The sequence below is a fragment of the Topomyia yanbarensis genome, chromosome 1 (assembly GCF_030247195.1).
Source record: "Topomyia yanbarensis strain Yona2022 chromosome 1, ASM3024719v1, whole genome shotgun sequence".
Taxonomy (NCBI): Eukaryota; Metazoa; Arthropoda; class Insecta; order Diptera; family Culicidae; genus Topomyia; species Topomyia yanbarensis.
The window spans coordinates 208781514-208800061 of NC_080670.1; the positions used below are offsets into that span (position 1 = coordinate 208781514).

The following is an 18548-nucleotide window of genomic DNA, read 5'->3' on the forward strand; positions in this document are numbered from 1 at the left end:
TCTACCTTCTCATCTTGCGCAGAATACAAGCTAAAAATCGTTTCACTGTAGCTACTGATAGCAAGCAATCAATTCTTCCTACCTATAGTGTCGTGACCCCGGCTACACAGTGATCTATATTACATAATAGGGATCTTTAGGAATATGCGGGTTGTGGCGTTTTTAAATGCAGATTATTACTGTGATTTAATATCTCAATCCTTTTTTAATCTCTGCGCCCGAAACTACTGAAAAAAAAACATTTTTTAGCTTGTCTGCCTTCAGGACAATAACATCAGTTTGCTAGTCAAATTAAATTTGGTTTTTTAAATTTAAAAATAAAAAATATGAATTGAATATTGAATATAGATGTACTCTATAGGACGCCCGCTATCAATACATACGAAAAACTGCGATAATTTTTCCAAATTAAAGATCCCTATTTCAATGAACTTTAGGTAAATTCGTATTAGACCTACAGTGCATGGGATAGTTAAAGTAAGTAGCGCCTAAAATTTAAAATGGAGCTTAATCTCAAGAAAGTGACTAACTTACAGCTACATCACACTCGTAATTGTGTGCTGATAACGTTTGTAAGTTTAACTCAGGTAGAAAAAATCATCGCGATATATTGTTTAACGCATCACGGCGTCTAATATGACAACGTTAAAACCAACCCCAGATAATGATTGAATTGAAGTACGTTTACTCGACCTAGCACCGAGCACTAAATTAGACCACATTTAAAAACTCATGTCGACATACGGAGTGGAATGAATGGAAGAGTGGTATCCATTACGAAGGATACTCGGAGAAACTTTGTCCCAACAGTGTTCGGAAGGTGAAAATGCGGCCGTTCAAACATATCGCTTCCTATCTAAAGCCGGCAAGAGATTCCAATCTGCTACAATCGATACTAACAAATAGCTTTCGACATAGGCTCTGTTAAAACACAATCAAACAGTCAACTCTTGTGTGTTGTATTTTAAAACCCGCTGGCAGTACCAGCAGCGAAGTAACACAGATTGCACCTAGTACCTCCAAACCAACAACCAGCACCACAAATAAGGACCCGTAAGAACAACAAACAAACAAAAACATCCGGCTGTGAACAGCATAACTTTACACTCTCCAGTTTGCTGTGGACATCGCTGAAAACTGAACTCTGAGCATCGAAAGGCAGGAGAAATGCAGTCAGAATGGATGTTCTATTAGTGATCAGAATCACAAGCGTGTAGTGAAAGCGTTTAAGCGGAATCCCAATGCTTCAGTCAGGGATGTGACGAAAAAGTTTAATCTGTCCAAGTCTTTCGTTCAGAGAACCAACGACCGGGAGGGATTGCATATGTACAAAGTGCAGAAAGCTGCATCGTGATGAACGACAAAATACGGTGGGAAAATCACGGGCCCAGAAATTGCGCAGCCAGATGCTGGCGAAGTCTCATTGTCTCAGCATGGATGATAAGACTTACACCAAGGCGGACTTCCGGGACTACTGCTCTTCACCGCCCCGGCACAAGTTGCATATTCCGGAGGAAGTGAGGAAGCAGAAACTTTCAAAGTTTGCCAACAAATACATGATTTGGCAAGCGATCTGCTCAAACGGACTGTAAACTGGGAGATCTACCTCAAGGAGTGTCTACAGATGTGCCTGCTTCCTCTGTTGAAGCAACGCGAGAGCCCTACGATCTTCTGACCGGATTTAGCTTCGTGCCTCTATCCAAATGTTGTCCTGGAGTGATACAAAGCTAACAGGGTCACTTTCGTACCCAAGGGCATTAACCATCCCCTCCCTCTCCGACGTACCGGAACTAAGGCAATTATGAAGCAGGCACTACGGAAGCCCAAGGAGGTCAGATCTGAGGAAGACATGAAGAAAAAGTGTGTTTCCGCACAGAAGATGCTGCAGGCAGATGTTGTACTGTTGTTGAATTGAAGTCGAATGAAACAATTCTGCCAAAAGCTTACTAATGTGTTATATTTTATTGTCTGAAAGTTTGAAAAGGATTGGTCCACTAGGTAATTTTCTGCAGCGGTTTTTTCCGTCATGCAATTTGACGTGAAACACCCTTGATGTAAATTGTCCAAAAATCCCACACAAACTTCCAGCAGGTTAGTTCGGGAGCTAAATTGATCCGATAAGGCTCCAAATTGGAGCAGCAACCATTCGTATGTTCTAGACCGTATAGAACACAGATTTCGTCCGCAAGCACACACCGGCTGGTAACCAGTCCCATAAGTTTCAGATATTCTACATGGAGGATAGTTGGAAGCAGAAAACGAACAACGAGCCATGAAGACATCCGAACCAATAAGAATGTTCTAGGCCAGTCGAAGGCCACAGCCCCAGCGCTAGCTCGCCCCAACAAATATTGGGAATTTGAATCTACCAATTTAAAAAGTGTATGTTCCAATTCTTAACTTTTGGAAAGTTCCCCTTAATCAAAGATTACTAATTGATTGAAAACATAAAGCATTAACGTATTTGTCCTGAATATTGATCTCCATATCAAAACTGAAGAAATCAAAAAATATATTTCACTTTGTAGCCCATCAGTCTCGTGCCACCCGGAAGAACCCGGCCACTCACTGCTCTATTTGCTATGTGCTGTGATATTTGGATTAAAAGCAAACCAATTTTGAACTATCCCTATACCATGTGAACTTTATACTTATCCAAATCACCGTAAACCTCCTCGGTGTGGAGTAGTCCACCAACCCTACATAATGGCAATACCCCTACATGATTAAACCGCTATCGTCTCACTCAGACAAAACCATGCGTATTTCCCACGCACATTCAATACCCCAAGAATTAAGTCTCTAGTAATATAAAGACTAGAGCTTATTTTGGAAAAATTAGATCAGATTAAATGTATTCATATAATAATATTATTGACGAATACCATATGGAAATTATATGATAATTATGTGACGTGACCAATGTTACCCGACCATCACAAATAAAATCATCAGAAAACGTTATTTTCTAAATAAGTGACAAAGCTTTCTTCCAACAAACAGAAAATATTGCATTGGTAGCCAACAAAATTGATCTTCACAAATAGTACTATATCGTCACCTTCGGCTGCGCAGTAAAATTAACCAGCTACAGAAAATAAAAGTGCCTGGAGAGTGGGAAAATATAACTTTAAACAAAATCCTCTGTGATGTACAGTACATGACGTGGAACTGCTATTAAAAGTGAAAACGGATCTTAATCTCAAGGAAGTGACATATATACAGTTACACCACGTGAGAAACTGTGTCTAGATAACGCTTAAAAGTTTAGCACAGTCAGAAAACTTCATTGCGAAAAACAATATGCAATCGAATAGGACCACGTTGAAACTAGCATCCTGAATATATGGATGACGATAAAATGGTAGATTTATGTCGAAATACGGAGAAGAAGAATCCGTTACCAACGAGACTTGAGGAAAATTTCTGACGGCGTTCGTGTTGCGCTTACCAAATAACTCTAAGCAGCTACCCTTGTCAGATTACTACGTGCCAGTTTTGTAACCAGACGGAACATTACGATAAAAATGCTCCGAAATCGCTAAGAAAAATTGATCTACTACAACTAATATCAAAAACAGTTTTCATTAAAACACAATCAATTAATCAACCAAGAGCTGATGCGCTTTGTACATCGGAACTAATTTCCTGTATCAATAACGAAATAACAACAACTGGTTTAGTGTCTTCAAGCCAACAACCAGCTCAATAAAGGTCGGTAAAGGCGAATTTACTACAGCGACCCATAAGAGCAAGAACCAAATTAGAACTTCCGATTTCGAACATCCTGAAAGCGGTACCGATCAAGACATGGACGTGACGAGAGACGACGACAGCTGGGCTGCTTTTCAAACTGTGGTAGACAACACAGCTAATACATCACCGCCAAGAAAAAGGTTCTCCACACGCAGCAGCAAGCGGCATCCACAAGACCCTTCTGTTCGCATTACGTTTTGAGTTGTAACATGTAACAAAAATAAATATAAAAATCGATGTTAAACCGCGGGGGTCTGCAACAATCCAGAGTGATTTCGAAGCAGTGCGTAATACGAAAAAGTTCGAGAATCTCCGAGTCACATGATTTACAATTCTGCTAAGCAAAAGCAGCTTAAACCTGGATGAACGACCAAACAAAAACTAGCTTCTCATCTCTAGGGGTATCACTCAACAAAACAAAACCTCTATAAGACGAGAAATATGTTGTAAGCAAACTTTGCTGAAGACACCACTAGTTAACTGGACTCCTACGCGCAGCTACAGCGTGAGTACGATCGCCGCTCAAATGCCCTCCACGCACCAATTATTCATCGAACTCAAAGTCGCATATGACATGGTGGACACTGTGGAGATATATGGAAAATCTTGGACGAGAACGGGATACGTTTGGTCGTGGAACACCCGGGAAGAAGTTCCTCCGAGTATCAGCTGCCAATTTTTCGATCGCGACGCTGCTAAGTCGTTTAAACGAACCTCTATTGGGTCTTTGTTTATCTATACGGGGTAATCAGCATCAACGTTGGCTTGTTCGATGGTGTGCTGCAAGAAACCGAATTTCTTTACTTGGGCAATGTTCTTGAACATAGTCAGCACACTATGCCTGAAGTGATGAAATTGAAGAGTGGCAACTTCCGTCAGCTTGAGCTCCATCCGCACTGTTGGTTATTGTTCTACCTCCTAAATAGCTGGTCTTACGTGACATGTCGAAAAATCAGTTGGCAACTCAGTGCGCCCGCAGTGGAGCTACTTTTTTGCTATGAATCAACATTAATTTCTAAGTTATTACCAATAATTCAACATAGTAGGAGTGGGCAACGATATTTTGTTTATGCAAAGTAGACAAAGCATCACTGATTGTTGCTTGGGTGGTGTAAGCTGAGCAACCCAGCTTGTTTTCTGAGCGAGATGAGAAGGTAGACTGGTTTCTTTGTCAGTAAGTCTTTTTTCTTCGACTTTTCTACATTTCCTATTCTTTCTAGTTAACTCTAAACCCTGTATCTTAAATTTTCATTCAAACCTACGGTGCAAGACATGCCAAATAACTGCAATTGACTTACGACACCGGGAAAAATACAATTTTGCCATTCACGAATTACCCAAAAAAAACTAGGACTATAATTGCAGTGAAGACCCGTTTTTATCAGCTCCTTGGTGAATTTCATATATTTTTCTTTCTTTTAAGTAGTCTTCCCATGAACATCGACAAGTTTGCACTTGTGTACAAAATTTCGTGCACGCGTTCAACCTCAAACATGGTTTGCCTTTGTGTACAGGTTCGCATAGAACACCGAACCCAAGCGAACGATGTGCAAACTTAGGTTTAAACACCGTGTACGTACACCGTGTGAAAGGCACACACAAAACAGAATGAGTCAATGCTAGTGATGATGGGCGAGAGAAAGAGAAAACTAGTATCAAGAACCTGTGTGTACGAAGACCGCGTACGTACATGGGGTTCGGTTGTGCAGACGAACGTGTGCTCGTGTTTTGGTACGCATTAGCGCGTTCTAGTTTGCACACGAAAAGATTGTGTAGGATGAGCACAGAACTAGAGCGAACATGGTGTTCGATGTTCGTTTGGGAAGACTGCTTTTAAGGAAAGTGAAGATCTTAAAATATTCTTAGTCCCTAAATATAATCTTTCCTGATTATTTAGCTTAAATTTCCCTTAAGGGGGTCTGACATTTAAATTTAAATTTCTTAAGGGGTTTTTTTGCATGTTTCAGATCTCTAAGATAAGAAAAATATACTCAAGAAAGGATTTACTCGAATTCAACTTGGTTCCTCTGCTAGAGCCCATCAAACTACCAACTATCAATTGAAACTATCATATGAAGCTGATAAAATCGGGTCTTCACTGTACTTCCCAGTGTTACTTATTTTTTGTTTGAAGTATTGGCAGAGTGAAGAAAATTTGTCAACTTCTTTGTTGATTTTAAACTATCAATGACGGTTTCCACTTCCCATTTAGGCTTAAGGAATTATTTTCACAGCATCAAAGAATATCTAAAATTCAGAGAAATTAAAACATTTTCATGGAACTCGGCATTCGCAGTGATGTTGCTTGGCGCGAAGTTCTAATTGGCCAGAAATTTAATTCTTTGTGCAAACCAGTTTAGCTAACAATGCTGAGCCGTTCAGATATAGATACATAAGAAGAGGCTTCAAAATGCTTCCTTGCGTAATTGCAGTAGATTTTGTAAAACTCTTCGTTATACAGAACTGGGCGCCATTTTTTCGGTATTTCAAACTTAATTTCTATTTAATACTCGAATTCTCAATACTTATTAGATTTAAGATTTTATGTCATTTTCCATTTGAGCGGTACTGTCTTTTACTTACATTTCTCTGTTTCAAACATGTGCAAAAGTTCACGGGAGCTTAAACCACTTCTGCATCCACAAGGTCAACCAAGCCGGCTAAGCGTAATTCCGGTCCCTTCTCGGTTGCTGGTTCCAACTTGATGATTATATATTGACATTAATTTTCACGGCTACATTATAATCTTTCTTCTTTTCGTTTCGTTTTTCCATCACTCCTATCATTCAAACAACGCGCCGCCATCGTCATCATCATCATCATCATCACCGCCGTTGTCGCCGCCGCCACTATCACGGCCACTCTTTTGTTTACGACCGCGTCGTCGCGGCTCTCCAGAAGATGGGCGGCTGGCGAAAGATGTACTTTATCCTGCAGAACCAGCTGCTGCTTTCCTACTCGTCGAAGGACGACTACGAGAAGAAGCTCGCCCCCTTCAAGGACATCATCAATCTGGTCCCGGGGACGGTGATTATTCCGACCACCGGACCGCGCTTCACCATCGAAACCAACTCCAAGGTGTTGTACACGTTTGTGAGTATTGATGTTTTCTCTTTTATGAATTTTTTTTTGGTTTTTTTACTAAATTGCCGTTTTTCCGCTGTCTTTATAACCCTATTGCAGCGCTGCGATGATCATAAAACCTGTTCCGAGTGGATAACTGCGCTGCTCGACAGTCTCAAAGGTGACGGAGGCGGCGGGATTGGCGATAAAAGGTACAGGTGGGTCTTCAATTTTAATGAGATTAGGCTCTGGAAAGTGAGCGGCGGGTGCAGCAACCTAATGGTATGGAGAGAGAGGTAATTTCGACAAAGCGAATTATTGCGCTTTCGTCGTAAAGGCAGGAAGCTTTCATCTTGTACTTACCATTTAATGTGTTTTTTTTTGTGGCAAAACGTGTCAAACGAACCGGATGAAGTTTATATTTATCCAACTCATTCAATTTCAACAAAAAAATTCAAATATTTGGTCTTTGTGAACAATTCAATGTTGATTCAATGTCACTGAAGGTATTTTTTTGTTTTGACTCATTAGGGTGAGACAGACGTTGTCAAGCAACCGAGTGTCTCGTAGTAGGCTAGTAATTTGCGTCGTTTCTGAATCAATTCATTACGAACTGTTCAACCTTCAATTAGCCTCCCATTGTTTACCTACGGTCAACCTACCGTAGTCTAGTTTTTTGCAACCGCAATGACGTAAAATTTTAATATTTGTTACCTTGAAGAAACAAAAAAAATAAATGTCTTTTCAAGCGAAACAAAAACGGAAAGAAAATCAAATTATTTCCAAACAAAACCGTCAAAGGCGTGAACGAATAATCCGAGCAGTTGCATAAGGTTTCACTTCCATCGCTAGGTTAGGTTAAGTCCCATACCATGCGATTAATTTCAATTTGTTTTGTTTCTCGACTTAATGACCAAAATAATCGATATAGGTATACTGTTCTCTCTGTCTTTAATTCAAAAAAGAAGGAAACTTGAAGTCTAGAAGTACCTTCAATGCTACGTCTCTCGACGTTGAGGAAAATATATAGAATTAATAATTGTCCATTTTTTCTTCGGTCTCTATTTCAGCCGCGGCAGCCTGCACGGCGCTAGTACCCTGCAGCACCATCTGACCCACCGATCGCTGTCCTCTCTTTCCTCTTCATCCTCGTCGGCATCATCGACCGGCTCGTCGGCGCACTGCCATTACGCCACCGATGATCCCTCGAAGATGGCCATCACATCGATCCGACGGCTGCAGCAGCACAATCTGCCACATCCGCTAGGCAGCACCACCACTACCACCGGTGTCGGTAAGACTGGTGGCAACCGGCCGCAGACGCATCAGCAGCAGCAGCAACAGCAGGCATCCCTATCGGCACCGAACCTATTCTACGGATTCGGGAGCATCGTTAGCAGCACCGGCGCTGGCAGTGGCGTGAAAGTTGGGAAATTGGTGCAGCTGCCCATTGCTAGCGGGACGGCTAGGCTGCTGGAGCGTGGAGGGGCCAACAACGGGCAGAAAAAGTACAAGATACTCACCATCAACGAGGTGGACGACGATGGGTAAGTGCGTGATCGCAGCTGCTAGGAAGGGGGGGGGGGGGTAGTCAATTATAGATTCAATTGGGGATAATTGTTTGCGTTTTTTCGGTACTCTTGTTACGTAACCGAATGAGTCTTACCGGGAAATTATTAAGTCGAAAATGTTACGTCAAATAGTAGGGTCTGCTGGTCTGGACGGGTGAAACCGTTTCGCCGGTCTTTTTTGCAGGACGTGGCCTTCAATTGTTTCGTTCGATATATGTATTTAGCACAACTTTCTCCTTCTAGAGCTATTTTGATGATAAATTAACATTTACGGAGAGAAGTTTCCTAACTAGCTTCAACTTATAGTGATTGAAATACAGCTTCGATCGGGGTCAACGCTGAAAAAGATGATCTCTTCCAGGTTCTCCGTCGATCATATTTTTTATTTTGATTAGAGAAATCTCTTCAGAAAAATCTCTAATACTATATGCGGGGGTAGGACTTAATACTGGTCTCTCAGGTCGATCGCACTACATGTCAAACCAACTTTTGTTACTAATTGTATTTGTTAACCCTTTCATGCCCAACTTTTTTCTAGTGCATGAGGTGAGGTCAAGAAACTCGAAAAACTTTTTTTCATAAAGGTAGGTCCTTCCATGGCAGTGCTAGAAGCGACTCAATTTTTACCTTCCAATGCTCACTACAATTCTCCTAGAATATTTACAATAGTCCAACTGCGTGGAAAACGTAGCCAAAAATTATCTAAATTGACAAGTTTTATCAGTTTTTACTAGTATTGCAACTTAACAAAGTTATATGAAAAATTAATTTTCCGTCGTCAACGTAAACTGTCCCTGGCAGCACTGCTCCATCGGAGTTCAATCAGACTAATTGCAATAACTTCAGTTCTAGAGCTGATCCTTGTAACTGTTCACACTCAAATGAAAGCGAATAGTCACATTTATTAGCTTTACTTGTTTTTGTGAGCAAATCTTGCCTCAATCAAAAGTTATAGCTGCTTAAAAACGTTGTTGTCCACAAACAACATGGGCATGAATGGGTTAACGACGCTAAATCTACGACTCAACATCTCAATATTTTTTAACCATTTATTGGTCAGTGTCATAAGTATCGAGTTGTCAAAAGCATTCAAATGGAGATAAATCACTTCAAAACCTTCTCGAACCAGGGCCGTCGTGTTCGATTGGAATGCCACTGATAGATTAAAGGTTAAATGGGTAAACAGGAAAACGTAGAAGTGAAGATAATTGAAAAAAATGATTGAATAAATGAAGAAGGGAAAACAAAAATAAAAGAGGAAAGAAAAAGAAACATAAAATTAGACCACAATTACGAATAAAAAAGTATATTGGAAGAAAGTAACCATGATCAGAGAAAATCGGAAGAACTAAAAACGAAAAAAAGGAAAAATAAAAAGGAACAGAGAAAGGATAGAAGAAAATAAAACAAAAAATAAAAATCTATTACAAAAGGTAATAGGTAACTGAGCAGGTATAGGAAAAGGTATAAGGAGGGAAAAAGAAAGGGGTAAAATTAAAAGGAAAAACGAAATGAAAAATACAAAAATGGTTCTTTTCTTTTTTTTTTTTTTTTGAAAAAAGACAAGAGAAATAAAAGTAAAAATATAAAAATATAAAGGCGAATGAAAAAAATAATTTAAAGCATCTTAAAAGTACAAATAAAAAGAAATTAGCTGAGTAAAAACGGAAAAAGAAAAATGTAAAAAAGAAAACGTAAATGTGAAAATGAGTACAGTGAAAGGAAATAGGTTAAAATAAAACGCAGAAACATTAAAAATTAACCCCAAACAAAGGGAGAAAGACCAGCTTAGCTTAGTTGACCACCCGTGAGTTTTCCGTGATTGATCAAAGCCTGTTGAAATTGCATATTGAACCAATTGTATGATACTTGGGAGTTAATTTGCTGTACAAAGCAAACGTACCAAATGTATAGAAGATAGCCCAAATGAATATGAAGAAATTCACTGCGAAATGTTAATGACAAGTTGGCATCTCCACTCTCCCTATCAGACACGTTTCCATAAATGGGTTAAATGATTAAATTGCAGACGACCTGTTTATTATGCGTAATAAAAATAATGAACACAACGACAAGGGCTTTTGATCCATCGGTGGCCCAGAAGAAGAATGGATGGGAGAGGAGCAATATTGGCAAAGACCGACTACCATATGAGCGGTTCGAACTCGAAAGAGTGACGCTGGGTGTTTGAGAAGAAATGACCAGAAGTGCGATTTTACGAAATTTTAACTGCGATGGCCTTACATTTTCTGACAGAGAATTGAAATGGTTACCACTGATTAGGAAAGCAAAAGTAGTACAAAGCTAGTGTCGGACCTTCATGAGACTTCGAGAAGTCACTTTTGGAGGTATTCGTCAATGTAGATTTGTCGGTAGACGGTTCCAGATTTAATAAAAAAACTGGCTTATTTTGACACATCTACAGATTGCTTGCCACGCAAAAAAAATTTTGTGTAGTTCGACAACTTCATCTTAGGCCTATTCAATAAATTTCCTACATAAAAGTTTGTTTTTTTTTAAATACGGTTTTTAAATCAAAACTTCGCAGTTATACCTTGGCGTGGAAGAGCCGGTATATAGTATACGGCTATTGTACAACTACCAGAAGAAACCTAAAACTTTGGCACACAATCGCGGATAGCGAATCAGAGAAGGCAACTATATGTCAGTGATTCACTCAATATAGAACGGATGAAGGCTACGATGCAAAACCTTAAGGTCCGTCCAGGTTAAGCCTTCGGTACGAATCAATACCTTGTCGTAGGAACTCCTAGCATGTTGTTAGTCGCCGCTTACGACATGGAAGCAGGTTCCCAATGGTTCCATTCTTGGCAGAAATAGTGCAAAAAAAAAGATTAGCCCACCGGACACCACATGGCTTCCAAACAAAGGGAGAGAGAACAAGATGGATAAAGTTGGATTGACGAACTTCAAAAGAAATTGAAGGAAAATAAAAAAGAGGGATAACAAATGAAAGAACAGGAGAAAAGAACATTAAAAGTAGAACGGAATGACATAAATGAAAAAATCAAAAATGCAAAAACGAATTTTTCATTTTTCTATTAGTAATTTAATTTATGAAGTAGAAAGCAAAAGTTGGAACGCAGAAAACAATGAACAGAGAATAAAAAAAATTCTAGATTGAAAAAAGCGAAAGATAGTAGGAATAACATAAAGGGATAGTGAAAAGATACAAGAAAATAAAATAAGGATGAGGAACAATGAGAAGAGAATAGAGCGCGTCAAAAGGATGAGAAAAGGAAGAAGGGGAAAAGAAAAAAAACCAAGAAAGGGAAAACAAAAAAAGCAAAATCAAAAAGAGAAGAAAGCGAGTGAAAATAAAAGAAGCAAAAGAACAGTAGATCGAATAGAGAAAAAGAAAAGAGGAAGAAGGAAATATCTGAAACGAAAAAAAAGGAAAAGCAACAGGTAGTACGTGAAAAAAGAATCAGAAAACGTAGAATAAGAGAAAACCTAAAATAGTGGTAATATGAATAGGTTTATAGAGTGGAAAGAAAAAAACCCACGATGAACTAAAAAAGAAGAGAAGAAAAGATTTAAAAAATATCAAGGTAAATAGTAATAGAGAAAAGGATGAACCTGGGACGGGACATGCGGATAGCAAAAAAAACGAGTATCAAATTGATCTGAAACGTCCCTTTGAACCAGTGTGAGCCAGAATGAGAAAACATGCGAGCAGAGTTGGAAACGAAGAACGTAAAATGGAAAGGAAAACATCTATCCGCTTGTCCCGTCCCAGGGACGAACAGGGGAAATAGGGAAATAGAAAATTAAAAGGAAAAACAAAAATGTGATAGTAAGTAATGTAAAAGGAAATATTATGATAATAAAATGCAACTAAAATTTAAAAAAAAAACTATTCAAAAAGGCATGACGAAAATGTGAAATGTTGAAAGGAAAATTCAATTGATGAAAAGAAAATTATAAAAATCAACAAGTGAAAAATAAAAGAGGAAAAGGAGAAGAATCATAAAAGTAGAACGGAATAGGAAAAAATTAAAAAGTAAGAAATGAATAAAAAAACGAAGAAAATTAAATAAAAACAAAAACGGTTCACGTTAGCAAAAAAAACCAAAAAACGAAAGAAAGTGTGGAAAATAAGAGGAAGACTAAGAAAAGGCAGACGAACATAAAACAAAAAGAATAAAAGAAAGACAGAAATGACAAAATAGGTGAAAAAGGATAAAAGTAGAGAGGAAATTAAAAAAGAGAGTGAAAATGAAAAAAAAATTAAAACGGAAATGAATCAAAGACAAGTAGATGAATAGAAATAGAAGTAAAAAGTAGAAAGAGTAGAAAATAAGAGAAAAACCGTTGAACCTATGTTCTCCATGTTAGGAGCGGCTAAAAACAGCGGCTGTCTAGGAACGAACGGAAGAAATATGGACTTCATAAGGGTGGCAGTTATTTTTGCGATGTTGGAATTTCGTCCATCGCTGGTCACAAAATGGATCAAGGTATCAAAAAAATATTTTGGTAGAATTCGAGTGAAATTGGACAATTTTTGAAATTGATCTATTTCCCATGCGTTTGATATGAACAATCATAATTTCGCGATCAAAAAATTTTGAAATTTGGTGAAGCTCGAGCACACTGTGAAAGGTTTCAAACGGAAAGTTTTCGGATTCTTCAAAAAAAATATCGTTTCACAAAAATGCTCAGATTCCGGGTTTCTCTTAAATTTTCTTGATACCACCCTACTCGTCATCTAAATTCAAGATGGCATGAGGTGAGGAATCGCAGCCCTGATAAAGCAGCACGCCGAATCTTCAATCACCAACCCTGAATAAATATAAAAGATAACTACAGAATAGGGTGTCCCAAAATGACATCATGTTAAAAAGTCATCGGGCTCACTTCTTTAATGAAAGGTTGGGGTATTAGGAGCACTTTCTTCTTCGGAGTGGTGGCGAATTTAGATTTTTTGAAAATTGGGCCGATTTTGGATAAAATTTCCAATTTATGCCTGTTGAAGTGGCCCTGAGCTGTCTTAGATTTTTTTTCAGAATTTTTTTATTTTTCTGTGGATGTAAATGAAAAATTTTGGTTATTTAGTTTGCACAAATTTTGAATCATAAGAGCGGCAGAGCCATTAAAACTTAGCAAAAAGTGAAATTTTTGGTGTTTTTCAGTATTTTTTCTTCAAAACCGAGTATCCACAAAATTTTAAAAGTACAAAAAACATTTTATATAGTTGAGCCGAATACAGGGGCGTAATTTTGCTGAAGAAAGTGCATAGCTACGGCTAATGGGGTATGAGTTATTTAAGTTTTTGTTGGATAACCTTTGACATTTTTAGCAATTCATCAAAAATAATGCTGTTCCAAAAAGTAAATCAGTTTAAATGTGCTTTGACCACACATTATTTTTCGGAAAACAGAAGGAAAATGATGAAAAATGACACTTTCTGTACGTCTTTAGTATGTCAGGACGAGGTTTAATGAGCATCTAATGATTTTTTTTTTGTAACTTAAATTATAAAAATAATGATAACTTTGCTAATGACGCCAAGCCTCTATTTATTTTTTGAAGAGTTGATTCTCCATAATAACTTCTAGGATGCATCTTCAACAAAATAATTGTGTCAGAAGATGCGCTGTGTTCTGTTGTAAAACTTTTTCGATGATATTTGCCCCAAATTCGACCATTTCGGAATTATGTGATCTAAACAGTAAATATCAGTTTTTCAACACTCACCTCACTCTTCTGTATTTTTCTCCACTTTAAAGTTCCTAACATGGAAATAAGACCTTATATACAAAATATGAATACGCCAGTCAATTCAGCCTTCAAATATACGCCATAATTTGCCATTAACTCGACATATTTGTTTAATTTTAATGATTTTTAAACCTGCTAGGTGGCTATTAGTATACAAAATAATTTTAAAAAGATCGCCAAAGGCTCATAAACACCGATTCTGATGTACTAGAGACAAGCGAGAGGCGCCATTTTTCATAATTTACATTCTATTTTCCGAAAAATAATATGCGGACTAAGTACACTTAAGTTGTTGTATTGTGTAGAAGTGTTTTTTTTTATGAATATCATAAAATGTCGAAAGGTTATCTAACAAAAACTTAAATAACTCTTGCCCCATTGGTTGCCGCTATACATTTTCTTCAGCAAAATTACGCCCAGTTTTGAAGAAAAACTACTGAAAAACACCAAGAATTTCACTTTTTACTTTTAATGGCTCTGCCGCTCTCATAATTCAAAATTTGCACAAATTAACTAACCAAACTTCTCCATTAGGACCATCAGAAAATAAAAAAATTCTGAAAAAAATCTAAGGTCGTTCTGGAGCAATTCAAGAGGCATGCATTTGAAATTTTACCCAAAATCGGCCCATTTTTCAAAAAATTAAATTCGCCACCAGTAGGGAGCATTTTAGCAAATTCACTCCGAAGAATAAAGTGCTCCTAATACCCTAACTTTTCATTTAAGAAGTGGGCCCGATGACTTTTTTAACATGATGTCATTTTGGGACACCCTACTACAGAATGGTTCTCATCAATGACACTAGTATTCATAAAAAATTCAAAAAGAGAAACAAAATGATGGCGATTATCCAACTCCAGTAGGTTCCAACAGGGTGATTTTAAGTATTAGGCTACTGTAAATTTTCTTAAGACCTTAGCATGAGATTGATTGTAGTATGTTTCGAAAGGTCGTCATGCAATATATCCGACATTGTCACTGATGTGGTGCTTCATTCAATTTAAAGCTTATGCAAACTAGTTTTCTATTTCCCTTGAACTCTAATGCTAGTTTGCCTCAAAGCTAAAACTTGGACCTTAACCAAACTGCTATCGCAATTGAGCTGAAAGTCAGGTAAGGTTCCAACCCGAAACATATTTCAGGTTTTCACCAACGGTGTGAATCCAAACTGGTTCCAAGAGGAATGTTTGCTTTGAAGCTGTTTGGCTGGATGTGTAAACATAAACGGTATAAACTAGGTGCCCGGACAAAACTCATGGCATGCTGCTCACTGGCAGTGTGCAACATTGAATTAAAAATCGGCGTGGATTTAAAATTGACACGTCAAATATTTTCAACTTTTTTTTATTTGCGCTAGTAATAAAATACATCGTATGAAAATCTATTCTAATTTTTGGGAGTGAAGAACCTTTATTTGTACTCGTGATCATTGAATTGAACCAATCTCACGTTCCCAAACAATAAATTGACATATCTTCGTCGCTTATTCTGTGCTAATAATCTAGAAACGTGTTTTTGCTAACTAACATGTACTGATATCATCACTGCCAATAAACCCGAATGTATGCGTGTAGAACCCCCCAAAAATTAGTTACACCGTTTTGGACACGAACCAACTGTTAAGCAATTACAAGATACAAAACAAAAACTGATCATGTTTCGCTAGTCATGTCACGTGTCTCATGTTCGCTGCAACGGTGATGACACCAACAGCAGTTCGTGTCGTTCGTTCTTGACCCATTTGACTAGCATGATACATGAAACGTTTGTTGTGGGTCAAAACACGCCAAATTTGAGATACCCTAGGCTTTTCCACCTGATGACGGGGAAGGTACTTGTTGCATTCCGCAGCGGTACGTTGAGTTTGAAACAAGTGTTTCTTTTTTCTTTCGGTTTTTTGAATATTGTTTCAAGATAGAAGTCGTTGACTCCGTTGGTTGGTGGAAGGCGTGTGAAGTTTTTTTTCAAGATTCGCGTTACCTCATTTCAACAGCTGACCGGTACGCGAGTTTGGTAAGTGCGTGTTTGGATGACTGGTAGGAAGCAGGGCGCTTCAGCTGCAGTCGGTTTTTTTGTTGGTCATCTTTGGAGAAGATTGATTTTAAAGGCCTTTTGAGATTTTGACGTTTTCAGTTCCCATTTAAAAAATTGTGAATTGAATTGGATATTCATAAAAACGCTTCGCAATTTAATTCATTCTATAAAAATAGAACGTTTTGGTACAGTGTAACGACCTTTACACAACGATTCTACCAACCATGCACCTGCGGCGATCTAGTCTTCCGTGTCTCTGTGTCGTATGTGCACGGGTGCAATCACACACCCACTTGTATACCGCATCAATTCTGGTTGACGGATTTGTGATGGAAGGTTACCCATCCTCATCACGCGAAAGAAGAAAAAAAGGATAAAAGTGCATAAAACAGCTACTGTCGGTGGATTGAGGTTGGGTTCCCCCTATTGAAGATGAATTTATTTATTCGAAGAGGATGCAGCATGAAGAGCAATCAATGACATGCCATGGCCTGCTGCCACCAGTGCCAGCCCAGTAAGAAAGAAGCATGACGTACACATCCACTCGTTATTAAACGGTTAAACGGTGGAGCAACAATTACCAAGGGGAGGAGGCATTACAAGCACGAGTAGCTGCAAATAACCCATTGTAAGTTTAACTACCTACACTGCAGCGTACCCTCATCAGAAGACACTTTTAACGGAGTAAGTATGTACATACTTTGAATGGAATGGTAAAGTACACGCTTATTTCTATAGGTCACCGGAACGTTGCCCTCGAAGCTTGCTTGAGAATTTCTTAAAGTCTCGCGATGAAAAGTTGCATCAATTTTCAAGTTTGGGACTGCAACCGTTCCGTCACGAGCCAGCCGTGTCAGCGCAATAAACGAAATCACGTTTCAGCAGAAGGGCTAGCCGTTTAAATTGCTCGTCGCTACGTGTACTTAAATTGCTGTTGGGTCTCGGCCGAGTAGTAGTAACACAGCAAAATTTACTTTATCGACAGGTTTGAAATGTAAACCAGTCGGAAAATAATTGAATGTCATTTATATTGAAAAATCAATTAATTTCTTTGTTAAACAACTGTTTTTAAATGGAAAAAACATTGACCACTATATGAAAAGCTATATGAACAATAGAGTGGCTCGTTATATGCCATTTTCCAGCACTGCACTTTACGAAAGTTTTTTATCGAAATTAGTGTGGGAAACACTACGGACTGTGGTTAATAACTTTCCTGAAAACAATAATTTTGCTAGTATTTTTTTTAGTAAAAATGATATTACGAATTTAGGATACGATCAAATTAATCGCCGAAACTTATTTTTTCTGTCAACACTGCAAATGTACCACCAAACACCTATGTTTCAATACTAAATGACTCAGAACATGCTCATTAGACTACCCAGAAAGTAAAAGAATTTTTGAAAACTCAATCGGCCCACCTTTGAGTCGATTCCTAGTCCCACCACCGCCAGGAGGCAAACTATACATCAGTTTACCTTAAGAAAATACATAATACAACTTTGTTGAAGTCTGCAAATCAATCCAATTTTCTTACGAGAAGTTATTAAACTTTTAATGAAGTGATGTCTGAGTCAGTTTTTGCATGAAGCCTAACAGCACATACTGGCGAACCAGTAATGGAATCCCAAGGACTTTATTTTTTCCGAAATAATGGTTACTCAAAAACTAATTATTCAAAACAATACCAAAAAAAAATATTCGGTAATTACCCTACTGTATTTTTTTATATCAATTTGTGTCAGAAATTAATTCAACGTTCCAATATTGTTGAAAAACATCTTATTTGACCCGTCAAGACAAATAGTCATTTGTGAAGTACTCTAATAAGATGCAAAATAATTCGTTTCAACATCAAAAATGAATTCAGTGTACTATAAATATTCCGAAAAAATAATTTGAATCGTGAAGACAAAATAATTATTTTTGAGCCACCCTAATGGCAAATAAAGTTAATTTGTTATATATTTTAACTCAAAAAAAGCACTGAGCGCTTAAGAACTACTATGAGAACTTTTGTAAACCGTCACGACGAAATAATTTTTTTGAGCCACCCTAATGAGTATTAAAGTTTTTATTCTAATTAGTTTAATTTCAAAAATGAGTCCAAAATAACCCATCAAAATTTCTACGAATCGTTACTACTAACAAAATATTTTCGAGACGCACTAATAAATAGTAAATAATTATTTTGAATATGTTGTAAATAAATTCAGCGTATCAACTTTACGTAAAACCATCTCATTTTGACCCACGATAAAGCATTGGCTTAAATTTTTTGTAATAAGCCGAGCCACACTGCAATGGTGAAATCTTCAATCAATGTGGGTTTGGGGCAAAACTTATCCAAATTATGTGCAATTTGGCATTTGAGTTTAC

At 37.8% G+C, this 18548-nt stretch overlaps 1 protein-coding gene across 4 annotated transcripts in view; it reads left to right on the top strand.

The window, feature by feature from the left end:
* LOC131690221 (uncharacterized) overlaps positions 1–18548 on the top strand; it is a 79919-nt gene that overhangs the window by 44487 nt on the left and 16884 nt on the right. For 3 of the 4 annotated variants that reach the window (XM_058975838.1, XM_058975822.1, XM_058975814.1), the window contains 3 exons: positions 6655–6849; positions 6940–7037; positions 7890–8366. In XM_058975838.1, coding sequence (XP_058831821.1) covers positions 6658–6849; positions 6940–7037; positions 7890–8366 — 767 coding nt within the window. In that variant the 5' untranslated portion in view covers positions 6655–6657. The remainder of the gene's footprint in view (positions 1–6654; positions 6850–6939; positions 7038–7889; positions 8367–18548) is intronic. The other variant, XM_058975829.1, reaches the window with a different exon arrangement.